Source organism: Mastomys coucha, unplaced genomic scaffold, assembly GCF_008632895.1.
Source record: "Mastomys coucha isolate ucsf_1 unplaced genomic scaffold, UCSF_Mcou_1 pScaffold18, whole genome shotgun sequence".
In the NCBI taxonomy this organism is placed as follows: domain Eukaryota; kingdom Metazoa; phylum Chordata; class Mammalia; order Rodentia; family Muridae; genus Mastomys; species Mastomys coucha.
The window spans coordinates 43,090,128-43,113,315 of record NW_022196900.1 but is presented as its reverse complement, the minus strand read 5'-3'; the positions used below and the strand labels follow the sequence as shown (position 1 = coordinate 43,113,315).

The 23,188-nt window shown below is 42.2% G+C and overlaps 1 protein-coding gene across 3 annotated transcripts in view; it reads left to right on the top strand.

Moving 5' to 3' along the window:
• Ttc39b (tetratricopeptide repeat domain 39B) overlaps positions 1 to 20,611 on the top strand; it is a 97,979-nt gene extending 77,368 nt beyond the window's left edge. For all 3 annotated transcript variants that reach the window (XM_031377761.1, XM_031377762.1, XM_031377763.1), the window contains 6 exons: positions 1,339 to 1,430; positions 2,650 to 2,776; positions 5,655 to 5,763; positions 10,422 to 10,539; positions 12,563 to 12,679; positions 16,255 to 20,611. In XM_031377761.1, the coding sequence (XP_031233621.1) occupies positions 1,339 to 1,430; positions 2,650 to 2,776; positions 5,655 to 5,763; positions 10,422 to 10,539; positions 12,563 to 12,679; positions 16,255 to 16,345 (654 nt within the window). In that variant the 3' untranslated portion in view covers positions 16,346 to 20,611. The remainder of the gene's footprint in view (positions 1 to 1,338; positions 1,431 to 2,649; positions 2,777 to 5,654; positions 5,764 to 10,421; positions 10,540 to 12,562; positions 12,680 to 16,254) is intronic.
• The last annotated feature ends 2,577 nt before the right edge of the window (positions 20,612 to 23,188 follow it).

Below are 23,188 nucleotides of genomic sequence, written 5' to 3'. Positions count from 1 at the left end.
GTAGGATGTGGCTAGGATGTAATTGCAGGTGCTGTCCTCAGCAGTCCAGGTTTTAAATGTCCTCCCAGAAGTGCTCTCCAACAAAGGCATTTTACTGCCAGGATGAACTGCATGTTTGGTCACAGTCCTTGAGCATCAATACTGAAATCTTGGTGATTTTTGTAAACTTTTAGTACCCCAGTAATTGAGCTTTTGGTGATGATTAAGGTTGATTCTGAGCCACTCAGAGAAGTTGGGAGGAAGGACTCAACGGCTTATTGTTCCTTCTGCCCAGTTTCCCACTGTGATGGCATGGTCCTGTCATAGAAGGATGTCCACACTAACTGAAACATGTGGCCATCTTCTGAAACAAGGCTTTTTTAAAAAAATAGTTACTGATTTTTTGTTTGTTTGTTTTTGTTCTTGTTTTTTGAGACAGGGTTCCTCTGTATAGCCCTGGCTGTCCTGGAACTCACTCTGTAGACCAGGCTGGCCTTGAACTCAGATTTGGCCTTGAATTTACTGCAATCCCCTTGTGTCCACTTCCCAAGTGCTGGGATTGTGTCACTTCAGCTGGTGCAGAGAGCTAAAGCCTGTGCTTCCTTCTTTCTTCTTTCCTTCCTTCCTCCCTCCCTTCCTTCCTTCCTTCCTCTCTTCCTTCTTTCTTTCCTTCCTTCCTTCCTTTCTTTCTTTCTTTCTTTCTTTCTTTCTTTCTTTCTTTCTTTCTTTCTTTCTCCTTTCCTTCTTCTTTCCTTCCTTCTTCCTTCCTTCCTTCTTCTTTCCCTCCTTCCTTTCCTCCCTCCCTCCCTCCCTCCTTCCTTTCTTCTATTAAAAATGTTTTCCATACAATGTACTTTTATCATATTCCCCTCCCTCAGCTCCTCCCTACCCACCCAACTTTATGTTCTCTCCCTTTCTCTTTTTAAACAAAAAAAACCCCAAAACCCATAAATCTAAAAAATGAAAATCAAAACACTCAAAGGATCAATAAACTGAAAATCTTACAACAAAACACCCCCACCCCCAAACAAACAAACTAACCAGACTGAAGCCATGGGGTTTGTTGGCCAGCTTTTCCTAGGCATGTGGCTATGTCCTGCCTGGAGTGTGGATGGTATACCCAGTGACACGCCATTGTAGAAAACTGATGTTCGTATTTCTAGCCATATCAACTGCAAATAGCTTTTTGGTTAGGGGTAGGGCCCATGTCCACTTACCCTCTTAGTGCTGGAACCCTGGTGAATCAGTTAGCCTTGGTAACACGTGCACGGTTTTTAAGTTACTTCTGGTTTGCGAGGTTAGAATGTCACGTTCCTATGAGTCTTCTCTCACCAGCCTCGTGTCTTTTTTCCCCTCAAGGCAACATATGTGTTCTTGAAAGCTGCCATTTTGAGCATGCTCCCGGAGGAAGAAGCGGCAGTGACTAAGGAGAATGTAGTGTCTCTGTTCAGGTGAGCATGACACTGTTTCTGTCACAGAGACCCTGGGGGTGTTAAGACACATCTGAGTTTTCCTTCATGCTCTACCTCCTTAGCTTGTAATCTCTCTACTCACTGGTGTGGACACACTTAGAGGAATGCATTTAGCTAAGAGCCAGCATGGGTTCTTTAGCATGATTTCAGATACGTTTGCGTGTCTGGGAATCATGAAAACATAGCATTCCATTTGTTTTCTAGACTTAGGGTTTAGTTTCTGGGGCATTGCACCTGCTCTGTCACACTGCCGTTGGGAGTCTTTCAGGGATGCAATTAGGTATTTTCTTGAATCCTTTCCCTTGCCTATGCATTCATAGAATTATGCATAAGAAGCAACCCCACAAACATGTAGTCTCTCCTTATCCATGTGTTTAGATTTTGTGTGTGTGTTGTATGTACACATGTGTAGGTGTGTGTGCTCACAAACCTGTACATGTGCAGAGGACGGAGGATGACATCAGGCGTCCACTCTACACTCTCTGTCCGATTCCCTCTAGACATTGTGTCACAGAACCTGGAGCCAGACTGTTGGCCAGCAAATCCCAGGGGCCTTCCCACTTCACTGGGTTAAGGCATGTGCATGAGCCAGCCTGGGTTCCGAGCATTTGAACTCAGTTCTTCATGCTTGCAAGCCAGCATGCTTTCTTGCTGAACCGTCTCCTAGCCCCAAATTCCTTAGAACTTTGAAAATACTAAATCCTAAAATGATTATTTACAAAGTCACCTATGTTTGGTTAGCTTTCTCAAATTATGCATATGGATGGCTATCTTTTGAGACATATTATGTTATAGATCTGTGCAGCAGCTGCAGACAGTAACAGGAAATGTACTCCTTTACACTCTTCCCTCTTGCCAGACAAATACTTTGAGCTCTTTTCTGCTTATTTACGGAAACTTGACAATTTTATACCTAGATTAGCCTGGACTGTGTTTGACAGATGTAAGATATTAGCTAAGCTGAAGGAAATGTGTCGGTTAGTGGCTGTCATGGAATCGTGTACCCACATCCCATGAATGTGTGTCACCACCCAGATTGCTGTCCCTACCCTAGGACTTCCGACTCGGGTCTGGATATCGCCCAAAAATGTGCATTTGGAACAGTTTCCTGGCTGCCTCTGGCCTGTGATGTTGTCTGAAAACCTCACTTGTGACTAATATTGTATGCTCACTGGCCTTTCCATGGGGATCTTCACAGACAGGTCGATGGCTTGAAGCAGAGGATTGCGGGGAAATCTCTCCCGACTGAGAAATTCGCTGTGAGGAAGGCTCGGAGGTACTCCCCGCCCTCAGGTGTCCCTGGAAAGCTGGTCTTGCCCGCTCTGGTATATCTGCTTTTATTCACCATTTACATGCTAGAGATAAATTCACTGTTGAGAGCATCAAGGAATGTGCTTACCTTTGGTTATGAAGCTTATAGCTCAGTTAAGAACTATCATATATTTTTATATTTAGACATAAACTAATTTTTAAAAAATTGAAAATTTTACCTGCTGTGTTTTGACTAGTTAGTATGTTCTAGACATTATGATAAAGGCAACTTCAAAAAAAAACATTTTGAATAAAGTGGAATTGAATTACAAAATATCACAAATTCAATTTTACATTTTCTAGTAGCTATGTTAAAAAGTAAAAGGAAACCTTTAAAGCATAACTCTTCAAGGGTATAGTTTGTTTAATCTGGGCATGGTGGCTTATACCTGTAAGTCTAGTCTAACTCAGGTAGCTAAGGCCGGAGAATTGCTGCACGTTTGAGGCCAGCCTGGGCTGCGTAGTGAGTTTCAGACCAGTCAGGACTATAAAGTGAGACCCTGTCTTACAAAACCAGCTGCCACCTCCACCTCTAAAATATAATGTCTAACCCATATAAACAAAACATTGCCATTTTGATGTGGAATTGTAAATAAGAGAAAACTCATCCCTGAGCCATGCCCTCTGTGGACATGGGTCTCCCAGCCGAGAGGAGTGTCCTTTGGACTGCGGGAATCCTGTACTGGGGGTGTGGGGGCTGTACTGCAGGGCTGGAGCTGCCCCGGTCCTGTCGAGCTCACCCTCCTAATCGCCTCACTGTTTTGGCAAAGCCCCTGTAAAAAACACAGTTCGACTTGAATTTTCAAAACAAAGCCTTCTTTTTCTAGGAAAAGCTGTTTGGTACCCATAGGTGTCCCTGTTCTCCTGTGTGGTTCTATGAACCTTTTTTATTTGGGGATTAATCATTCTCCTTTGAATGCTGTGTAGTGTTTTCCAGTTTTTACTGTCATAAGCTACAAGGAACATCATTTACATGTGCATGTAGTTCTCTAAGAATGTTTTCAAAGAAATGGAATTCTTAGTTAAAGGTCTTGTGTTAATGTTGGGTATATAATGCTAAATTTCTACACCCCCCAAAACCCTATATCAGTTCATATGACTGAGAATCTTTGAATCTGCATTTCTGTGCTGACACTTCGAGTGTCTTTTTTTTTTTTTTAAGATTTATTTATTTTATGTGTATTAGTACACTGTAGCTGTACAGATGGCCATGAGCCATCGTGTGTGTGGCTGCTGTTGAACTCAGGACCTCTGCCGGCCCCACTCGGGCCTCGCTCACTCTGGCATAATTTACTGCAGCTATCTTCAGACGCACCAGAAGAGGGCGTCAGATCTCATTATGGGTGGTTGCAGTCAATGCTCTTACCCGCTGAGCCATCTCGCAAGCCCACTTAGAGCGTTTTTATGCACATGCTCATTCAGCTTTACTCTTTCTGTGTTACCGTTCATGTCCTTCGGTTTCATTGGATTATTTTTGTATTGTTGCGGATTCTCAGAAGTCCTTCATGTATTTTAAGAGGAATAAGAATGTAGCCCCCTGACTGGAGTCAGATAGAGCTAGCCTAGACCCAGGTGTTTCCCACAGAACCCCAAGATTAGACTGATGGGATGAGATAGAAATGGACCTGTGATCATGTCCTGAGCACAGATAATAACAAGAACACTATGCTAAACACAGAGGCTCCCAACCCCCTCTCCCAGTTGATGCCTGTGTTGCTTAACTAGCTTTAGCTCTCCCACATTCTTTTATATCAAGTGCTCTGCACTGGGAAGGTTTCTCTATGTCAAAGAACCTTCCATAAGCTTTACTGAGCCATTGTATTTCTTTGTCTCTGTTAGAACTTAGACCCTGGCGTGTATAAGACCCAGTCATTGAAGGTTGAGTCATGAAGGTTGGCAGGTGTGTAGTGACAGAGAATTGACTAGAATTGCTCAGACAGAGGTTCTTGCCAAAGCCTGGTTTTCATAAAAATCTCAAACCAAGCTTGCCTCTCCCTTTGATAAATACTAAGTCAATAAAAATCTTTAAATCATCATCAGTTTAAAAATAACATTATTGAATTGTGCTCCTAGCTTCCAGGACCATAAAACAAACCTGACACCATCATTTCCTGCCTCATGTCCATGGCTGCTCTGCTAAGAGGACTCTCAAATAATATCTGTCGTAACTTAAAATTCATGCTCATCATAGACCCTTCAAAATATGAACTGTACTATCTGGACATTAGAAAAATATTTTCAAGCAAAAACACATTTGCTTTTGATCCAAAAAAAATTCTCATGTGTTAGCCCATTAAATATAATCTGCTAGGTGGGGTCATTAGTTTACATTTCAGGAGCTGTCATTCAGCCATATGGCCTTTAAACACACGCGCTTTCTGCATATTGGATCGCATTACTGGGCCGACACATGTTTTTAATGATATAAAAGAACCTGAGCCCAGTAAAATAAATATTCCAATGATCATTTCTAGCGATATGCTTGGAAACACTTTATGTAAACAAGTGGCAGACATTTTAAAATATTTCCCTTTACTTAAAAGTAACAACAGAAATTTACATTAAACAAAATTGTTCGTGGTGTCAGTTTAAAATACTATTTTCCTTCTGTATCTATATTCTATCCAGGGATTGTATGCTAGAGATAATTAGTATATGTTTGTTGAATGAATGAATGAATGAATGAGTGATTTTTTTTTAGTAAGAGAATAAGATATATGCTGAATGATATATCCTTAGAGCATAAAAGACAAAAGGATATAGTAAAACCAGGGGAAATTATGTCACTAAATTCCAAATGAAGAAAGTTTAGAACAAAATCCTGACTGTCCTGTTGAGGTTTTTAGCAACACCTCACGTAGTTGCCAACGGTTTTCCATCCTTCATCCTTAGGAAATGATGTACGTCTGGAATGGCTTTTCAATAGTGGGCAAAAGAAAGGACCTTTCTGAAAACCTCTTGGTGACTGTGGAGAAGGCTGAGGAAGCATTACAAAATCAAGGTCAGTGTGCAGGCTCAGGCCTGTGTCTGCTGCGCCTCCTCTCTGTCTCTCTCTGGTGTACGCATGCCCGAGTTGATCAGTGCGTGTCTGTCACGAGCAAGGCTGGAACTTGTGCTTGTCATCAAGATAAAAGGAGGACATCACCTGTTGTAACAGCAGTGTATCTCGAGAACATAGCTCTAAACAAAGGACCTGTGGCACAAAAGACCACGCTGTAGGATGAGATCTCACTTTTAGGGTGTAGCCACATGGCCAGTGTTAAGAAGGACCAGTCAGCATCTTTGTTTTTAAGGAGCAGCTCTTCTGAGTCTTTTTCTGCTACTGTAACATGGTGCCATAGGTTGAATAATTTATAAAGGAAAAAAAAAAGGATGTTTTCCTCAGATGTGGAGACTAGCAGGCGCTGGATCAGGGTGCTGGATGAAGGTGTTATGGCTGATGAGTACCTTCTTACTACTCTGTAGCGCGGCAGGGGGCATGTCGTGGAGAGAAACCGAGGCACATAGCACACATCACCATTCTCTTAAAGTCCTACCTCTCAACACTGTCTCAGTGACGGTCAAATCTCAGTGGTTTTGAAGGGGACACTCAAGCAGTTAGCGCTACTGTGCTGTGCTGTGCTGTGTGTGAATGGCTCCTCTGCCTTATATTTAGGTCCACAATACATCCCACCCTCTCTCTGGACTCCACGGCTACTAGGCATACATGTGATCCACAGACACATATACAGGCAAAACGTTCATGTGAATAAAATGAAACGAAATGATAGCCAATCTAATGCTAATCTTTGCTATTTTATTGTGAAATTATTTTAAAAAGAAAGATGTTTTGTATGGAAATTGACATAACTGCATCATTTTGAAACTGAAATAAAATGGAAGTATGTTAGAGTTTACCTTTAAAATAAGATTTAGGGGCTGGAGAGATGGCTTATTTTTAAGTGGTTATGAATTCTTGCTATTCTTGCAGAGGACCTGGGTTCAATTCCCAACACCTGTATGGTAACTTATAACTGCCTTCTACTGATCTGATCCCTTCTTCTGGCTGCAGTGTACACTAGGCACGAAGGTGTGGTACACATTACATTCAGGCAGAGCACTCATACACACAAAATAAATACCACGATTTTTTAAAATGGGATTCCATGACATAGGCTTCTCCAAAAAATTCAAAATTTTGAACAAATTCAGTAGTGCTCATTGTTGATCAGTGAATTTGACTAAGTTAATAATTTGCTCATTAAAACTCCCATAGCTGACATTGACAGAATAGGGGAAGAAAGATAGGTCTTGCTGTTGTGGGAATTATCTAGATTAAAGCCCACGTGTCCACAAATTAATGGATGAATGAATGTTTGTGTGGAACCTGGAAAGTAAAGGAAACACTTTTGCAGGGTTATGTGAAAACAGTTGTCGGGTGTTCCCCTTCCCCCAGAAAACTAGCCAGCATGCCCTGTCTGTCCCCTGCTTCCCCAGACTCTGGAGGTGAGCCTTCAACCTCTGTGATGTGCTCTTGTATCCTCCCAACCCCAAATGTCAACCACATTTGCAAAGGAGCAGTGGCTTTTTCTCTGAACAGACTCTTTACCCTCATGTTGTTTAGCTCTCTGTTGATTGGAGAAAAAGAACTAAAGAAATTGTCCTCTCCCTCCCTCCCTTCCCTCTCCCTCTCCCTCTTTCCTTCTCCCTCTCCCTCCCTCTGTCTCTCTCTCTCTCCCTCTCTCTCTCTCTGTCTGTCTCCCTCTTCATCTTTCTCTGCTTATGTAGGCCCCCTTCTCTCTCTTTCTCTCTCCCTCCCTTACCTTCCCCATTTCCCCATGGCCATGGTCCTTAGGGCCAGTGAACTCACCCACCTGAGAGCAGCTTCCCAATAAACCTGCCTTTATATAACCTAAAAAAAAAAAGAAGAAGTAAAGCTTGCATTGTATGCTCATACCTGGGAAGTGCTTAGAAACCCAAATCACTGCCTTTCTGTTTCTATTTCAACTGGCATCTTTAGATGAGAGACCTGAGCAAGGTCTGGGTAAATGAGCTGAGACTCCAGCAAACTCCAGCAAACACACCAGGCTTGCCACAATTCTGTCCTGTGTTTCTCCCCTGGGTGAAAGAACTTGTTTATTGTCAAGATCACCAGTTACTGCAGGTTAAGTTTATAATGGCTTTTAGGAGCACTGTTCTATGTGGGAACATTATCTTCTCCCACCCCAAACTCCTGACTCTTAGGTTCTCCCATTCTCCAGATTGAGGGGTGGGGAATCTGTGATTGGAAAATTGAGTTAAGTTATAAGCCTGAGAGTGTGGGGGCTTCCACCCCAGCCCATATTAGATAACAGAATGTGGTCTGGTTTTGTGCATCAGAAACAGGGTAGGAGGGTACTAGTGACCTGCCATAGTGCCTGGGCATAGTGGTTGGTCATCCACACAAAGGCCTCGGCCTAAGAGCGCACTTGGAGGCATGCATGCTCAGCGTCGATCGGCATGTGGTATTAATTTCTGTACCGTTTCCTTTGGAAGTCTAAACAAATCCATCATGTACCCAGAAGTTGGCAGCAGATCCACTTTGTCTATCCTTGCAGTTAATTTGTGTGGCGACATTATATAGCAAACAGAATCAGTTACATGAAGAGATTGCAGTCTGGTGGCCTTTCACGTTTCAGTCAGCTTCCACGTTTCCTGCTTGGTGCGTTCCAGCGAGTTTCTAAAATACACAGTGTATATATTTTTATAGTTTTCAAGCTTCCTTCTTTCTTGGCCTGCCCACAGTTAGGACACTCAGCAGCCTCACTGTGCTGCACATACGCTTGGGCATCGTTACCATGACTTAAAAAAAACAAAACAAAACCAAAAAACACTTTTCAAACAGTATTATTTCTCTCTCTGTATGTGGAGGTCAGAGGATATTTTGTGGCACTGGTACTTTTCTTCCTCCATGTGGGTCCTTGGGATCAAACCTAGGTCATCACGCTTAGTGGTAGTCGCCCTCACCCGCAGAGCCGTATCAACTGCCTTCTTGCAGTGATTTTCTTTTTTTTTTTCTTTCTTTTTTTTAAATTCCAATTGGAGATGGAACTGTTGAAATCTTCCTCTTTCATGAGACTTTGAATCGTGACAGGGAGTGATCATGTGATAGAGTGCTGTGGTCAGAGGAAGCTGTGGTCTTGCTTCTGAGGTTTGTGTCGGATGTGGAATGTCAACCCCTCAGTCTAATCACTAACTGAAGATCCCCACAGAGTGACTTTACTGGTTTTTCAATGGTAGTTGTCTGTGGCACCTCAAAACCATTATTCGTTGATGTTGTCAAGCAGATGTTGTCACAACACAAACGGTCAGAAAACTGCTTCTCAAAGTTCAATAGGATACGCAGCAGTGACACTAAAATCCAGTGTCCCATGTGGGTCTTAAGGCTTTGGGCTGAGGGCTGACTGACCTGCTTGTCGGCAGACATCTCGGAGAGAAGCATGGGTTGGGGCTGGGCGGCTGTAGGGAAAGGTAGTTCTAAGTAGTGGGAAAGGTTAGAAGCGTTGGTATCTGTGGGTTTTCTAGTGACATGTCAGCACTTGACAGAAGCGAATCTCAAATGTTTAAACACTTAGAAGTGAAGTGAGCCCCTTCTAGTTGGATGAGGAGCACTGTTAACCTCCAATAGGTGAGGTCTCTCCAAGCTGACACAACAACACTTGTCACTGGTGAGGTCTGAGGCTTGACCCAAAAGCATGAGACTTTCAATCTGGGGACTTTCCGAATCTAGTCAGCTCCCTTTACCACCCCTCCACACTGTCGTCACAGCCTGAGACGTGTAAATTAGCCGTCTGTCTTGGAATAGCTTCTTCACATGTCACCCTCAAAAGAAAAAAGCAGGAAAGCCTTCACACATGGAACACGTGGCATGGCTACCTTTGTCACATAGCTATTGCACCATGCGATGCGGCTCGCTCTGCTTAATACTACCCAAACTGAGCTGTAGACGATGGGGGCCCAGGCAGGGAAAGGAAAACCTTGACATTCTCTAGGAGCATGGGAGGTTGTCGGGGCTTTGGGTGCCTTTCCTGTGTTTCGGAACCATTTCACGGCATAATTTCCCCCCAAAAGAACATAACCTGGGAGAGCTGATAGGTTGTAAACATAATGATCTGGAAGAGAGGTTTCTGCTTCCTGCATTTTGAACGGGTGGGAGGCCATCTGCTTCTCCATATGGAAGCGCTATTCTCTCCTACACGGCGCCAGCAGAGTTAGAAGCCAAAACAACAGGAGGAGACAGCCTGGTTCCTCCTCCTTTACCTCTGAGAGAATTAATGAAGCTCATTCTTTATTTAGAGTTCAGATTTCCTGTCTTAGCTAAGGCCACAAAATTCAGAATGACCACCTGATAAATCTGCCTGTGAACACACCATAATAAATGCTGGGGAATGCGTGAGTTCAGCGTCCTGCTCAGCAAGTGTTTGCATTGTGTAGTGAGTTAATAAACAGGTTTCTGAATGGTCCCCTAAAGCCCAACATCAGTTAGTTTTCCTCTCAATTAGAATTTTTTTGAAAGTATTTTCGGGCTGTAGGCGCAGGGCAGCCCAGTGTCCACCTCGTGTAGACGAGGTTGTAGCATTCATCCTAGACACCACAAAAACAATTCGCTTTCCCCCTTTTGTTTATGCTTCTTATTTTAAGACTTCACTGACTACTCTGTGGATGATGAGTGCTTGGTGAAACTACTGAAAGGATGCTGCCTCAAGAACTTACAGCGGCCTCTGCAAGCTGAGCTGTGTTTCAACCACGTTGTGGAAAGGTAAGAGCCGGCCTAAGCACAGGTGGTGGCTTCAGGGAACTCAGTGGGAAAAGGGGATGCTCCAAGCCTTTAACCTCATGAACAAAGCTACGGTTGGCTTGGAATATGGCTTTACATATTTCTATTTAGTGTTTAAAGATGACCACAAAATGTAAACTTATAGCCAGGCTGATAGTCGCTAAGTACTGGCAGTGAACTGCTGAGCTTCTCATTTGGTCTCTATCCCTGTGTGTGTGTGTGTGTGTGTGTGTGTGTGTGTGTGTGTGTGTGTGTGTGTGTGTGTGTGTGTGAGATGGTAATTTGGCAGGGAAGGAAAGGAAGGTGATAAGGGCATGCCTTCTGTGTATGGTGATCTTTCTTTTAGAGCAGTGACAGTACTGTCCTGATAGTTTTCAGAGAGTTGGAGCAAGGGTGAATGAATGCCTGTCAGTAGACTGGTAGCCACTGTGCTCTCGTCCCAGAGCTGTAACTACTCACTTTGTATAACGTGGGCAGGAGCAGGGCTCTCTGCTACTTTTCATAAAGAATCTGGAAGCTGCATCTCATGTCAGATCTCCTGGGTTTTAAACATTGGCTCAATATTTTTGAAAAGACTGCAAGCCAAAAAGATGAAGGCCATCCAGTGTGCCACCTGACACCCTCTTTCCCATGTCACATGCCTTTCCATTAACAGCCACTTGGACTCTTTCCTCATCACAGTATTTATGAGAATGTAGGACACAATATCTAGTTCCCCAATAAGGTAATTTGGTAAGCAGATTAAAGAAGTATATGTGCAGTTCTAGTTTACTGGCATTTTCACAATGTTCAGGGCTGGCGACAACAGTGACCATGTGTGCCACTTGCTTTATTTAGTGGAGTCTCACAGGGAATCATTTACTTGTGTGTTTTACAATGTTTGAATTGTGAAATCACCTAGAGTAGGGTTAAACTGAAGAAGAGATCTCACACTACTTACCTGGGGCTTCTGCCCAAGCCACTCTCATGTTAATACCATTGTTCTACACAGTTCTTTGTTCTTTAGAGCAAGGTACATTTGAAATGCAAGTTTCTGAGAGGACTGGTCTCTTGGTTGTTAATTTCCAAAGATACATGTTTTGTTTTTTTCTTCATGTCAGAAGGGTAGGCAAAAAGTCATTTCTGTCTTGTCCCTTGCCAGCAAGTGAGTTTCTTCTAATCTGCCAGTTCTCCAAAGGATGGATCCTAATTCCCAAACTTAAGCTCCAGCCACCTGCTTTCTATGGGTCTAGGGCCTCATCTCCTGCATGACCACGAAGACATACAGTCCCAGGTCTCTACAGAACCTACGTCTCCTTCCACACAACTGTCTCGCTCTTACTTACTTCTCTTTGGCATCTGAGAGTAGTTTTGGTTATAGTCTGTTAAACTGAAGTTAACCTGACACAAAACTATACAAGTCAGTGAACAGTCAGAGTAGCCATTCAGAATAGAAACTGTGGGGTATCATGTTGCATTTTATACTTTTCCTAAAGAATATATTTTTATGCATGTATCTGCCACCAACAGTGAAAAATCCATTATAGTTAGAACTACAGGAACAGTTTGCTCTAGATTTAAAACACTGTATGTTACTCAAGCTTTTTCCTGAGTTTCTAATTTTCAATAAAGATGCTAAAACAAGACTACTAGCCACCTAGTCACTGCCATTTTGAAGAATTCTAAGACAAGTATGACGGGAATTGGTGCTTAGTTAAACACAAAACCAGTGCAACTTTCTTATTCCTAAATTTAGAGTCACACGCTCATGAAGATGATCTTGTCAACTCTGGGTTCATCTTATGGAAGGTCTGTGTGTGTTGATCTACCTGAGAGGTTGTGCGGTGCCAGTGCTGGCTGTACCCTAAGGGACAGAAGAGTAGCGTATGAAAGCGCCCTTCAGTGCATAGGCTGTTAGGGCTTCCTCCGATGATAGTCTCGACGATGTCTGGGAAATGAAGAATGAGGTGTGTCTCATACTTTTGTGTTCTTTTAAGACTTAATTGATCTTCATTTGCTCTTTTAGTGAAAAGCTATTGAAGTACGACCACTATCTGGTGCCGTTCACGCTGTTTGAGTTGGCATTTTTGTATAAAAGCCAAGGGGAAATTGACAAGGCCATAAAGGTCCTAGAAACTGCGAGGTGAGTACAGAAGGTAACCTGCCCTGGTGACCTGAAGTGGGAGACATCGACGACACTGCAACAGCAGCAGTGACCTTGTGTTCCTTAGAGCCAGTGAGCTAATGCAGGTTCAGTGTGTTTGCTTTTGCTAGTTTAGGTTTGTTTTGGGGTGTGGGCTTTTGGTGGAGTTATGCTGTTTCCTGCCTTAGTCCATTGCTCTGTGGCTACCTGGGGATTGACTGTGTGGTCAGCCTCAGCTAACTCTTTTCTGTATCAGGAGTCAGCACACTTTTTCTGCAAATGACCAAGCAGTAGGTATTTTGGCCTTAAGAGTGGGCATTGGTTTTAGATCAACAAGGTGTCCATTGTCAGCACTTGATCTATTGTATGTACCTGTAGTGTGGAAGGGAAGTAAAGAGTGGGTGTGTTCAGAATTGGTCTTTGGGCCATAGTTTTCTGACCAACAAATATTGTCATGTAAGTCATAGCTGCCATTTCTTGAAGAACTTCTGATCACGTGGCGCTCTTTCGCTGCATTCATATTTTTTCTTCTATGGCAGGTCTAAGTGTCTTTTGTCATTTCTGCTAGATAGCAACTCAGACTTGTGATCATGGCCCACTTTCGGCAAGACAAAACCCTGTAGTCTGTTTGTCTGGAACAGTTGGGGCAGTGGAGAAAGAATGCCATACAAACTCTAGGTCAGTTGAGTGTAGTAGCACACACGTCTAATCCCAGGCAGAGGAACATTGCCACAAGCATGAGGCTAGCTTGGGCTACAAAGTGAGACCTTGAGTCAAAAACAAACAGGCAAATAGGCAAGTGAGATCTTGAGTTGAGAACAAACAAAACAAAACACCAGAGCAAAAAATTCTGGATCATCAATAGCTTAGTAGTCACTGGTTATTTCTTCCCGCTCACTGCTCACGGACTGCCTGTTATATGCCAGGTCAGTGAAGGCCATGGAGGGGCTGCTGTGAGCTCAGCAGGGAATGCTCTGCAGGGTTAGCTGGAAGGAGAGATCAGAGACTCAGTACATTCTGTGGAGATGTGCAGTGTTGATCTGCGGTGCCTGGATGTTAATTGAGTTGAGAGTCTTTGGAGGAGGAGGCAGTGTAGTTGACATCTGCGTAAGTAGGGTAGTTTTGGAAAGGTGGGTCACTAGGTCATCTAGCACAAGATGTGGCTGTGGAGCCTCTGGGTTGTGCTGTGTGGTTAGTGGGTGGACAGTGGTGCTTTATACTAGCCAGGGGAACACTCAGAGCAACAGGTTTTGGGGGAAGAAAGAGGCATTTCTCTCTTAGGGCTGCAGTACTTGGAGGTAGCTGCTAGGTATCCACGTGGAGAGGGTAAGCTGGCCATGAGATGCGCAGCTGTTTTCAAGGCCACAGAGACACGAGCTAAGTCCCCAGCACAGAGTGTGATAGTCAAAGCCATTGTTCCTGAGGTCCTTAGGGGAAGCTACGGAGCTGGAGCTGGAGACCTCGTACAGCTCCTGGAACATTCCAGTCTCAAGATTAAGCTGTCAGATTTGGACGCTTAAGATCTTAGTATGATCAAGTGGAGTTAAGAGGGTGGAAGTTGTTGTTTAACTTCTACAGATGTCAATGTTTAATTAAAGTTGTTTCAAAACAGTGAAGTGCAACACGTGGCTCAGAGAGTCAAGAACTTGCCCACAAACCTGAAAACCTGAGTTCTATTCCTAGAACCAACATGAAGGTAGAAGGAAAGAGTGAACTCCATGGAGTTATCCTCTGACCTCCTCACAGGCTCTGTGGCATGCCTACCTTACCAATAATACACACACCTAATAATAACGATAAAATCAATGTGAAATCTCTAAATTCATGCAACTAGTTATCAGCTAAGAACGTTCAAATATGAGAAGGCAAACATTTGGAAATCGTGAGTATGGGGGCTAGTGAGTGCAGCTGCCAAACAACATAAGACCAGAACTATAGAGGTCACATGTGACCTTGACAAGAAGACAGAGAAACGGGCTCAGTTACCATAAGATGCTAGGGATGTTAGCTCTGAGCAGACTGGCACATGGAGGAAGACACCTTAGGGAGGTGGTGCCACCAAGTACGTCCTACAGGAGTCATGGATGGTGCAGGAAGAAGCCCTTTTTGCAGGTAACATGCTAGGTATGAGAACACTGCTGTTTCAGCTGTGACATCGATACACCCTCAGATGAAGCTATGGGGCGTGGCACAGTGAACACTGCTGCTTCAGCTGTGACATCGATACACCCTCAGATGAAGCTATGGGGCGTGGCACAGTGAACACTGCTGCTTCAGCTGTGACACCGATACACCCTCAGATGAAGCTATGGGGCGTGGCACAGTGAACACTGCTGCTTCAAACTTTCACCGTTATGCTACTCAGTGCAGATGGGGCAGCAGGTGATGCTGCTTTTCTGCACAAAGACAGCTCTCTACCACCAAAAAGCCAGCAATGCCACCACTAACCCAGGCAGTACCACTAGGGCAGATGTAAATCGGCTCAGTTCAGCATGGCTTTTTCAAAGTGGCCAGGGTCTGGCCAGACACTGAGAAAATATTCACTTTTTTTTTTTTTTTTGGTTTTTCAAGACAGGGTTTCTCTGTGTAGCCCTGGCTGTCCTGGAACTCACTCCATAGACCAGGCTGGCCTTGAACTCAGAAATCTGCCTGCCTCTGCCTCCCAAGTGCTGGGATTAAAGGCGTGCGCCACCACTGCCCGGTTCAGTTATTCTTTGATAAATCTTAGTAACAGGTTTATTTTTATCTGTGAATGAATATCAGACTATATCACTCTCATCAAAGTTACCAAGAAGTGTAAAAAAGGCAGGGGAGGGGGGATAGAAAGAAACACTGCTTCAGAGGAGGTATCAGGTACCTGTCTGCCAAAGCAGTACATGGAACCAGGAGACCTAACCGAAGCTGACCTATCTCCTTAGCCAGTTTCTAACATAAATGATTTAAGTCCATGGTCTTTTTCGTGATTCTGGGGATTGATCCCCTAGTCTTTGTGTGTCAGGACGTTCTCTCCCACTGTGTTCCATTCCTCACCTCTCACTGTGTACCACCTCTTGCCTTCTTGGCCCCTCTGACACTGGTCTAATTGAGTCATTAGTGACAAAATCACTGAGAACTTACTCGAGAACTGGAATAATGGTTTTGGAGTCACAGGGAAACCCTGGTGTCTTTGTTGGGATTTCAATGTGTGTGTGTTTTTTTTTAATTCTGTTGAATAATGGATTGTTCATGATCATTGTGTTATATGAACCTGCCTTAACATTTTCCTCTTTAAATATGGAAGTTGTAATACTTAGCAAAATGCGCCATGCCCTTATGACCATGCTATAGCTGTGGTCTGGCAATTAGAATGATGTACTCAAAATATGGCCTCTTAAATCACCACCGGGGAAGCTTCGGGAAACCAGGAATGCAGACTTACTGTTCACTTTGCCCAGAGAGAGTCTGCTCTTTACTGTACCCCACTGATGCATGTTAGCGTTAGAAAGTAAGAGGAGGCAGAGGGAGGCAGAGGAAGGGAGGTGGCACACCGCTAGACAGAATAAGTGCTCACTGTACAATTTTATCATTGTCTTCAGAAACAACTACAAGGATTACTCCCTGGAGTCCAGACTACACTTCAGAATTCAAGCAGCTCTTCATCTCTGGAAGAAGCCATCCACAGACTGATCCGGAACACACAGGATGGAGTCTCCCCCAGTTAACATTGACTCTTGCTATGGAGATCAGTCCCTGTGTCAAGGTGGAACCAGAAACAGAAAGCCTGCTGTCAGGCACTTCCTGTCACCCGAGGAGTGTACTGGTGGTCTACATATTTTCCCCTATGGAATGACATTTAATACTACATAGAAATTCTTATACTCTGCCTTTAAAAAGAATTTCACATTAGATTTCAATTGACGGGTGAAGTCTTTTGAAAGACTGGCAGGTACAATAAAGCCTAGTTAGATTATTTATTTTTTTAATGTAAAAATTAATATTGTTCAAATAGCAAATGGCTTTATCAGCTGAGCCATTTTTAGATTGGCTTGTCCTTTAAACTTCAGAGATATTTTACTGCTGTTTAAATCTCAGAGAGTAAATAAGTATCACATCTGTAATGATATAACAGTGGGTTTCTGAAGGTTCTGGAGGAGGGAAGCGGAGGGCCTGCGGTGGGGAAGGCATTCCTAGGCAGAAAGGACTTGTATCTCAGCAAGGTGTTACAGTTAGAAGTTTCGGGATTTCCGGTCCTCTCATTGGTTGAAGGTGGTGGCATTTTTCAGAAACTATGCTGTATTTGAATGTACTCATATCAGATCTAATAATAGCTTCAATCATATAGACACATTTCTTATGTATCTAAGGGAGTAAAAAGTTGTATTTTAGAACTCCCTAACCTTAGCGCTGAAGCCTGAAATACAAACTTCCACAACGTTTCCTATAGGAAGGAAAAATTCCTGTTGCTTTAAGTGACACATAAAATATCAGTGATTTTTTTTTTTTTTTACAGTCATAATGCTGCTGACCCAATCAATGCTGACGGTTCCTTTTAAATATCTGGGCTGCATCTTGGTTCTCTGAGTAGGAGACAGAATCAAAGTGTGAGCAGATGCCTTTCTAGAGTCCCCAAACCTGTCAATCACCATTTGAGAATTACAAAGATCTTCCTCATTTTGCAAAATAGAAAAAGAACAGGTGGCTTTAAAGTTCTCTTTGAACTTTACAACTGTGAGTCTGTGTATTAGACATTTTCAACAATGTTTAGCATTAATCCAAACTCTTCCCATTAGAATGTAGTTTTTTTCCAAACCTTCCAATCAATGGCCTACGGTAGGTGTTACAACGGAGGGCCAGATTCCATCCAGTGACTAAAACAAGTTAATGAGTCCATGAACCTGGGCTTTTGTCTCATTTCTGTTATTTCCAAGACCAGTAACTCATGTAGATGGTAGATGGCTTCACCTTTCCTAGACAGAGCCTCAAGTTTGTAGTTCGGAGTCCCTCTCCATTGGCTAACAGTTAACAACATAAAGCAAATAACTTACCCTTCCTGGACTTGGGTTTTCCAGTGGGAGTATCAAGATAGTACTCACTGCCCGAGGCCTCAGGAGATGATACATTTGGTAGCTTTCTGTACACTGGGGAAGCTGTACGGGTAAGAGTGAATTTGATAACTATGGCCTTGTGCGTGGATGACAGTACCTCTAGTGTCCACCGAGTCTTTGGCCTCTGCTCTAGCATGAGATGAATGTGAGCATTCGATACCTTTCAGTTTATTTATTTATACATTTAGCACTGACAGTGTCTCAGATGGTGGAGTGGCTCCTGCTGTCCTCTAATGCAGTTCCCCATGCTCAACAGGCACTGGTGTCATGTTACCATTTCTTGTTCAACACTGAGGAAGTATTTTTTTGAGGAAAGTGATTAATACACTTTGAGTCAGAGGAGCATCCCTTCAGATAACATGGAGGCAGATATCATTATAGCTCTTTCATATGAATTACACAACTAGCTACAGATAGAAGGGGGAATAAATTGTCATGAGCTGTAGAAATATGTTTAATAATATCTTGGAAGAAAAGTTTATAAATTCTTTAGAAGAGCTTTGATAATGTTATTTTAAAAACATAATGTATTCATACTATTAAAGAATATGGTGGGGTTTGGTGGCACACACTGTTAATTCTAGCATTTGGGAGGCAGGGGCAGGCAGATCTTTGAGTTAGAGGCCAGCCTGGTCTACTTATTCAAAACCCAAACCAACCAAACAAAAAGCATACCCACATTTTGTGAGAAACTATCAAAGCTCATGGTCTGTAAATTCCCATTCTGATATAAAATAAAAAAAAAAGAAGCTAAAAATTACTATTTTAGGGATTGGAGGGTGGCCCAGCAGTTAAGGACACTTTCTGCTTTTCCAGAGGACCAGAGTTTGTTTTCTAGCACCCATGTCAGGCAGTTGTGAACTTCTTGTGGTTCCAGAAGATCTGACACTCGTTCTGGCCTCTGTGGCACCTAAATACCCAATACATACCTAAGCATTCACATAGAAACACAGATACACATAAGCAGACAATAAATCTTTTTTTAAATGACTTTTACATTATCAAACAAATCTACTTGTACTATTATATTTTATTTTGTGATTTTCTTTTGTCTTTATTACTCAAATTCTCTGTCAGTAGTGTGAACCATCTACCCAGTGGCTTTATAAATACTACAATAGAATTAGTACTACAGAACTTTATCTATTTTCTGTCATGTTCAAGATATTGTACTGGCACCAATTTCTTAGGATGTCTGTAAGAATCATCTTTTAAAATATGTTGTGGTTTTGTGAAGAGCCAGTGCCTAAGAGACAATGTTATTTAGTCATCTTTTTGAGGCCACAGGTGGTAGGCTGGGTTTCCAGTATGTCTAATTGCAGTTTCTGTAGCTACCGGCAAAGGCAGTGTTCTGATTGGTGTTTTGTAAATGTAAGAATTGTGTTTCAGAGCCTTGTGAAGGAAAGCCTAGAGTCTGCTGGAGAGTTAATGGAAGGACAACTACACCAACTCCTGTGTATATTTGACCACTTGCTCTGCCTTGCTAGGCAGATAGAGGAGATGTTTCCAAGTTACAGAGCAGATAGTTCGGTGGCCTTCCACCTGTTCTGAGGATGGGAGAGGATAAGTAGGTAGGAGCTAAGGGAGATAAGTTTCAGATTCCTGGGGGTGAAGGACGTTGTACAGCCATTATCACAACCCAACAGTCCAACCAGCTCCTTGGGAAAGGAGTGAATTCACCAGTTCTGCGTGGCTGTCTTCCCTCCTTGGTCTGAGTGTCTGTCTGGGTTAATTGAATTGGAGGTCAGCTCATTCTACAGTGCTTTGATCAGGGTCTAAAATCTGAGGTGTGGAAAGGTAAAAAGCAAATAGAAGAGCATGTTCCTTGCCAGTCATTCTTCTGTGATGGGCACTAACAAGCACCCACTATTATGTTTGTCATGGTTCTGGCTCATCTGTCTTGTGCCATCTATTCTAGGTAGATCCTTGTTAGTAGACCCCCACTCCCTGGACAGTAAAAATAATTGAGGAAGTATTTATGATCAAGCGGAAAAATTAATTCTGGGATTATCCTGGTTAATTCTCTGGACATTTTGTTTTTTCTATTTCTTTCTTTCTTTTTTTTTTAACCACCAGTTTGCCTACTTTGTATTCCTGACGCGCCAGTTCTGGTGCATTCAGTTGGAATTAGTTAGTGAAGTAATTGAAATCCTAAGCATTTGTGATTTATCAGGTCTGGAATGGCTCTTAGAAGATGACGTTGGCCTTCTCAGCCTTTGAGCATGTTAGGCCTTGTGTTCTCTTCTGGTGTAAAAGCCACTTGTCAGCTGGAGCTGCTCCACTTTTGCCATGGTCAGGGCCAGAGAACCTTCTTGCCTGCAGCAGTTCTTAAGCACTTCTTGGGTCCTGGCATTCTGGCATTTACCTGCTGTCCGCCGTGACTGTCCATTCCTTACGCCATCTTGTTTCATATATCTCTCAGTAGTTTACTCTCTATGCTGTGTACTTGGCAGATGATATAGCTCCATGGCTTGTTTGAACATTGGTCTTACCCACTGCATGCCCCTGTGAATTTCTTGTGTGCCATCTCAAAGTCTACTTTTAAGGTTACTAGGTTATTTTAGAAACTATCTTTGTCACAGCTGTTGGGGTTGTAGAAATATTCGTAGATTTCATGAGTAAGACAATTTCTGAAAAATGTAGTGATCCCTTTGCAAGACTTTTGCATTATCAAAATGTTAACACTGACCCTCTTGGCTAGCCCAGTATACTATTTAAAGACTCTTAGGCACAATTTATCCATTTAGGGAGTAACATGAAAGGTGACTTAACTAAATTTAAATATTTCATGCCTTCCAGTTGCCTATTGTGAATATCTTGAGTGTGTGTGCCTAAGTAATATACATAATACAAGTTTCAATCTCTTTAAGCATCTCTTGATTAGATGCATCAATAGACTGGTATCAGTAAGTAATATAAAGTAACCCATATCAAATAATCCTTTATGCCCTTTTAGGAGTGAAAGCGTTTCTCCAAGTTTCTTTCCTCCTCAGAGCCCAATTGTCTGCATACTTTCCTTTATATATTAGATGGCTAGCACTCTGCTTCGCTAGTTAGTATTTGGCATATTGCACACTTGCTGTTAGCTCTTGTTCTTTTAGAATGTTGGAACTTGAAATATCATGTAAAGGGCACATCAGACTTTATCATCCATGGAAGGTAGACTTCACATTGAATGGTTCTCTCTGACCTGGACAGCCTGTCACACGGGGGACAACTTAAATCCATCCCAATCCATTTACAAAACCTCACTGCTGCAGGAAGCAGCAGCAAGGAGAGCTATTCTGTGCATTGAGATGGTTGAGCCGGTTCTCAGCCAGAGCCACACAGAAGGCTCTGGAGATTTAGCCTCAGAGGATGGCTTCACCCCATTCCCCATTCCTCTAAGTGCACTGCATACAGTGACAGGTACTGCTGCAAAGGCCAAAGCGGCTGCCTCACTGTGTCTGAAGAATAAAGAATGTCTGCACATGCTGACAGGTTGAACTTCATTTTATTTTATTTTTTTGTGGTGCTAGAAATGGACCTCCAAGGGCTAATGTAGGCCTTGGAAGTGTTCTACACCCGAGCCATGTCCTCAATGGGAAAAGTCAAGGTATGCTAATATCAAACTTACTGACAGTAAGGGCACCTTGTAAGTAAGTTAGTTCAGTGGTTCTTAGAAGGGTATAATTGAAAGGATAAACTTAGGGGACATTGGGTTCATTTAATTTTATTGTACATTAACTTTTTTAGTTTAAAAAATTGTTTGTTTGTTTTGGTTTTGTTTTGTTTTGTTTTGTTTTTTTTCGAGACAGGGTTTCTCTGTGTAGTCCTGGCTGCCCTGGAACTCACTCTGTAGACCAGGCTGGCCTTGAACTCAGAAATCTACCTGCCTCTTTAAAAAAAGTTTTTTTAAGGACTTTGAATTAAAAGTCTCTGTAGTTTGTGAACCAAAAGAAAATAAAAAATAGTTTTCATTGGAATGTAAGTGATACTGAGAGTATCTGAGTAACTGAACATATTAAGGAATATTACTTACATTTATTTTGGAGGGAATTGCATTATTCTGAGTTTTAAGTATACTCATTTGAAGGTATGGCCCATTCTGCTTGAGGAATTGTACATATATACATCTTACTTCAGTCTTATCTTTAATGGAGCAGGATACCCAGGCTGGTCACAGTTTTGGAGATAGTAAATGAGTATAAATAATTTTCACAAATTCCTGTTTTTCCTGAGGTAATTTTTTTTTTCCACAGTAGGCAGGTGTTTTCGGTACAGCTCTCCCCATGCCCACTCTTGTACTTAAACCAAGGTTACTGGCACAGGTACTAAGCAAGCACGGGACCCACTGAGCACACAGCCCAAGTGATTTATTTTTAAGGAAGTAACTTGCACAAAAGAAGAGATTATGGTAAACATTTTAAATCTCAGGCTCTTGGTTCTGTTGGGTTCAGATTACCCAAGACTTTCGTTTTTCCTTTTGCTGACTGTTGGCATCTGAACACCTGAGTGGATATCAGCTGTCTCGTGATAGATTACTGTTTTAAAATATTTATTTCAGATGTTCATAGAATGCTTAATTTTTTGATGCAAGTTATTTACAAAGGCATATATATATTTAATAATTGAGATATATTATTTTATTGCACAACTTATTTTCCAAAGCAAATTTACTTTGTAGGTGTTTGTCTTTTGAGAAGAAAAAAATGTTTTTTTCTCTTGCCTCAAAATACAAGTTGTAAACCTGTCTGACTTCTGTTGTAAGGGACTTTTGTGATAATATTTGCTTTTCGCTTATTTTTGGATTAAGCAAAACGACGGCATTTGTGAACCAGTTTGGAGCTCCCATCTGACCTTAGGATTCAGTGCCATGCTGGTCAAATTTGGCAGTGTTTCCCTGCCTCAGTTTCCTCGCCTCATTGCACTTGAGCATGGCCTCTGTTAGTTTGTTTTCAGCTGTCAGTTTTACAGAGGAAAACCGTTTTAGAAATTGAAGAGGTTAGAACTCTTTGTAAAACGAACATGTGATTAACATCTGTCTGCTAGTAAGTGGATTAGGTTCAGGTCCTATAGAGGAAAGAGACCAGCTAGAAAGCTTCAGGGCAGTCAAGAAAAAGAAAAGTGCAAACATAATATTTTTGATGTAAACATTGTGTTCCCTGTGACTTTTCATATGCTGATTTTATGTTAATGTGATCACCTGTGATGTGCAGATAAAGATTTAATTTTAAACTGGAAGACAATAGTTCCTGTTTCTATTTTTACTATTGAGACAGTTTTGAAAACAGATGTCATATTAAAAATTGTATTTTTAAGTGGAAATTAATCAATCTGAAAGTCAGTGTTTTCCTTTTCTTTGTCCCTTACAGAAGGCTCTGTGTTACTAGATATATATTTAAGTTGCCAGATTATTTTCAGAATTCTCTATTTTCATATTGCT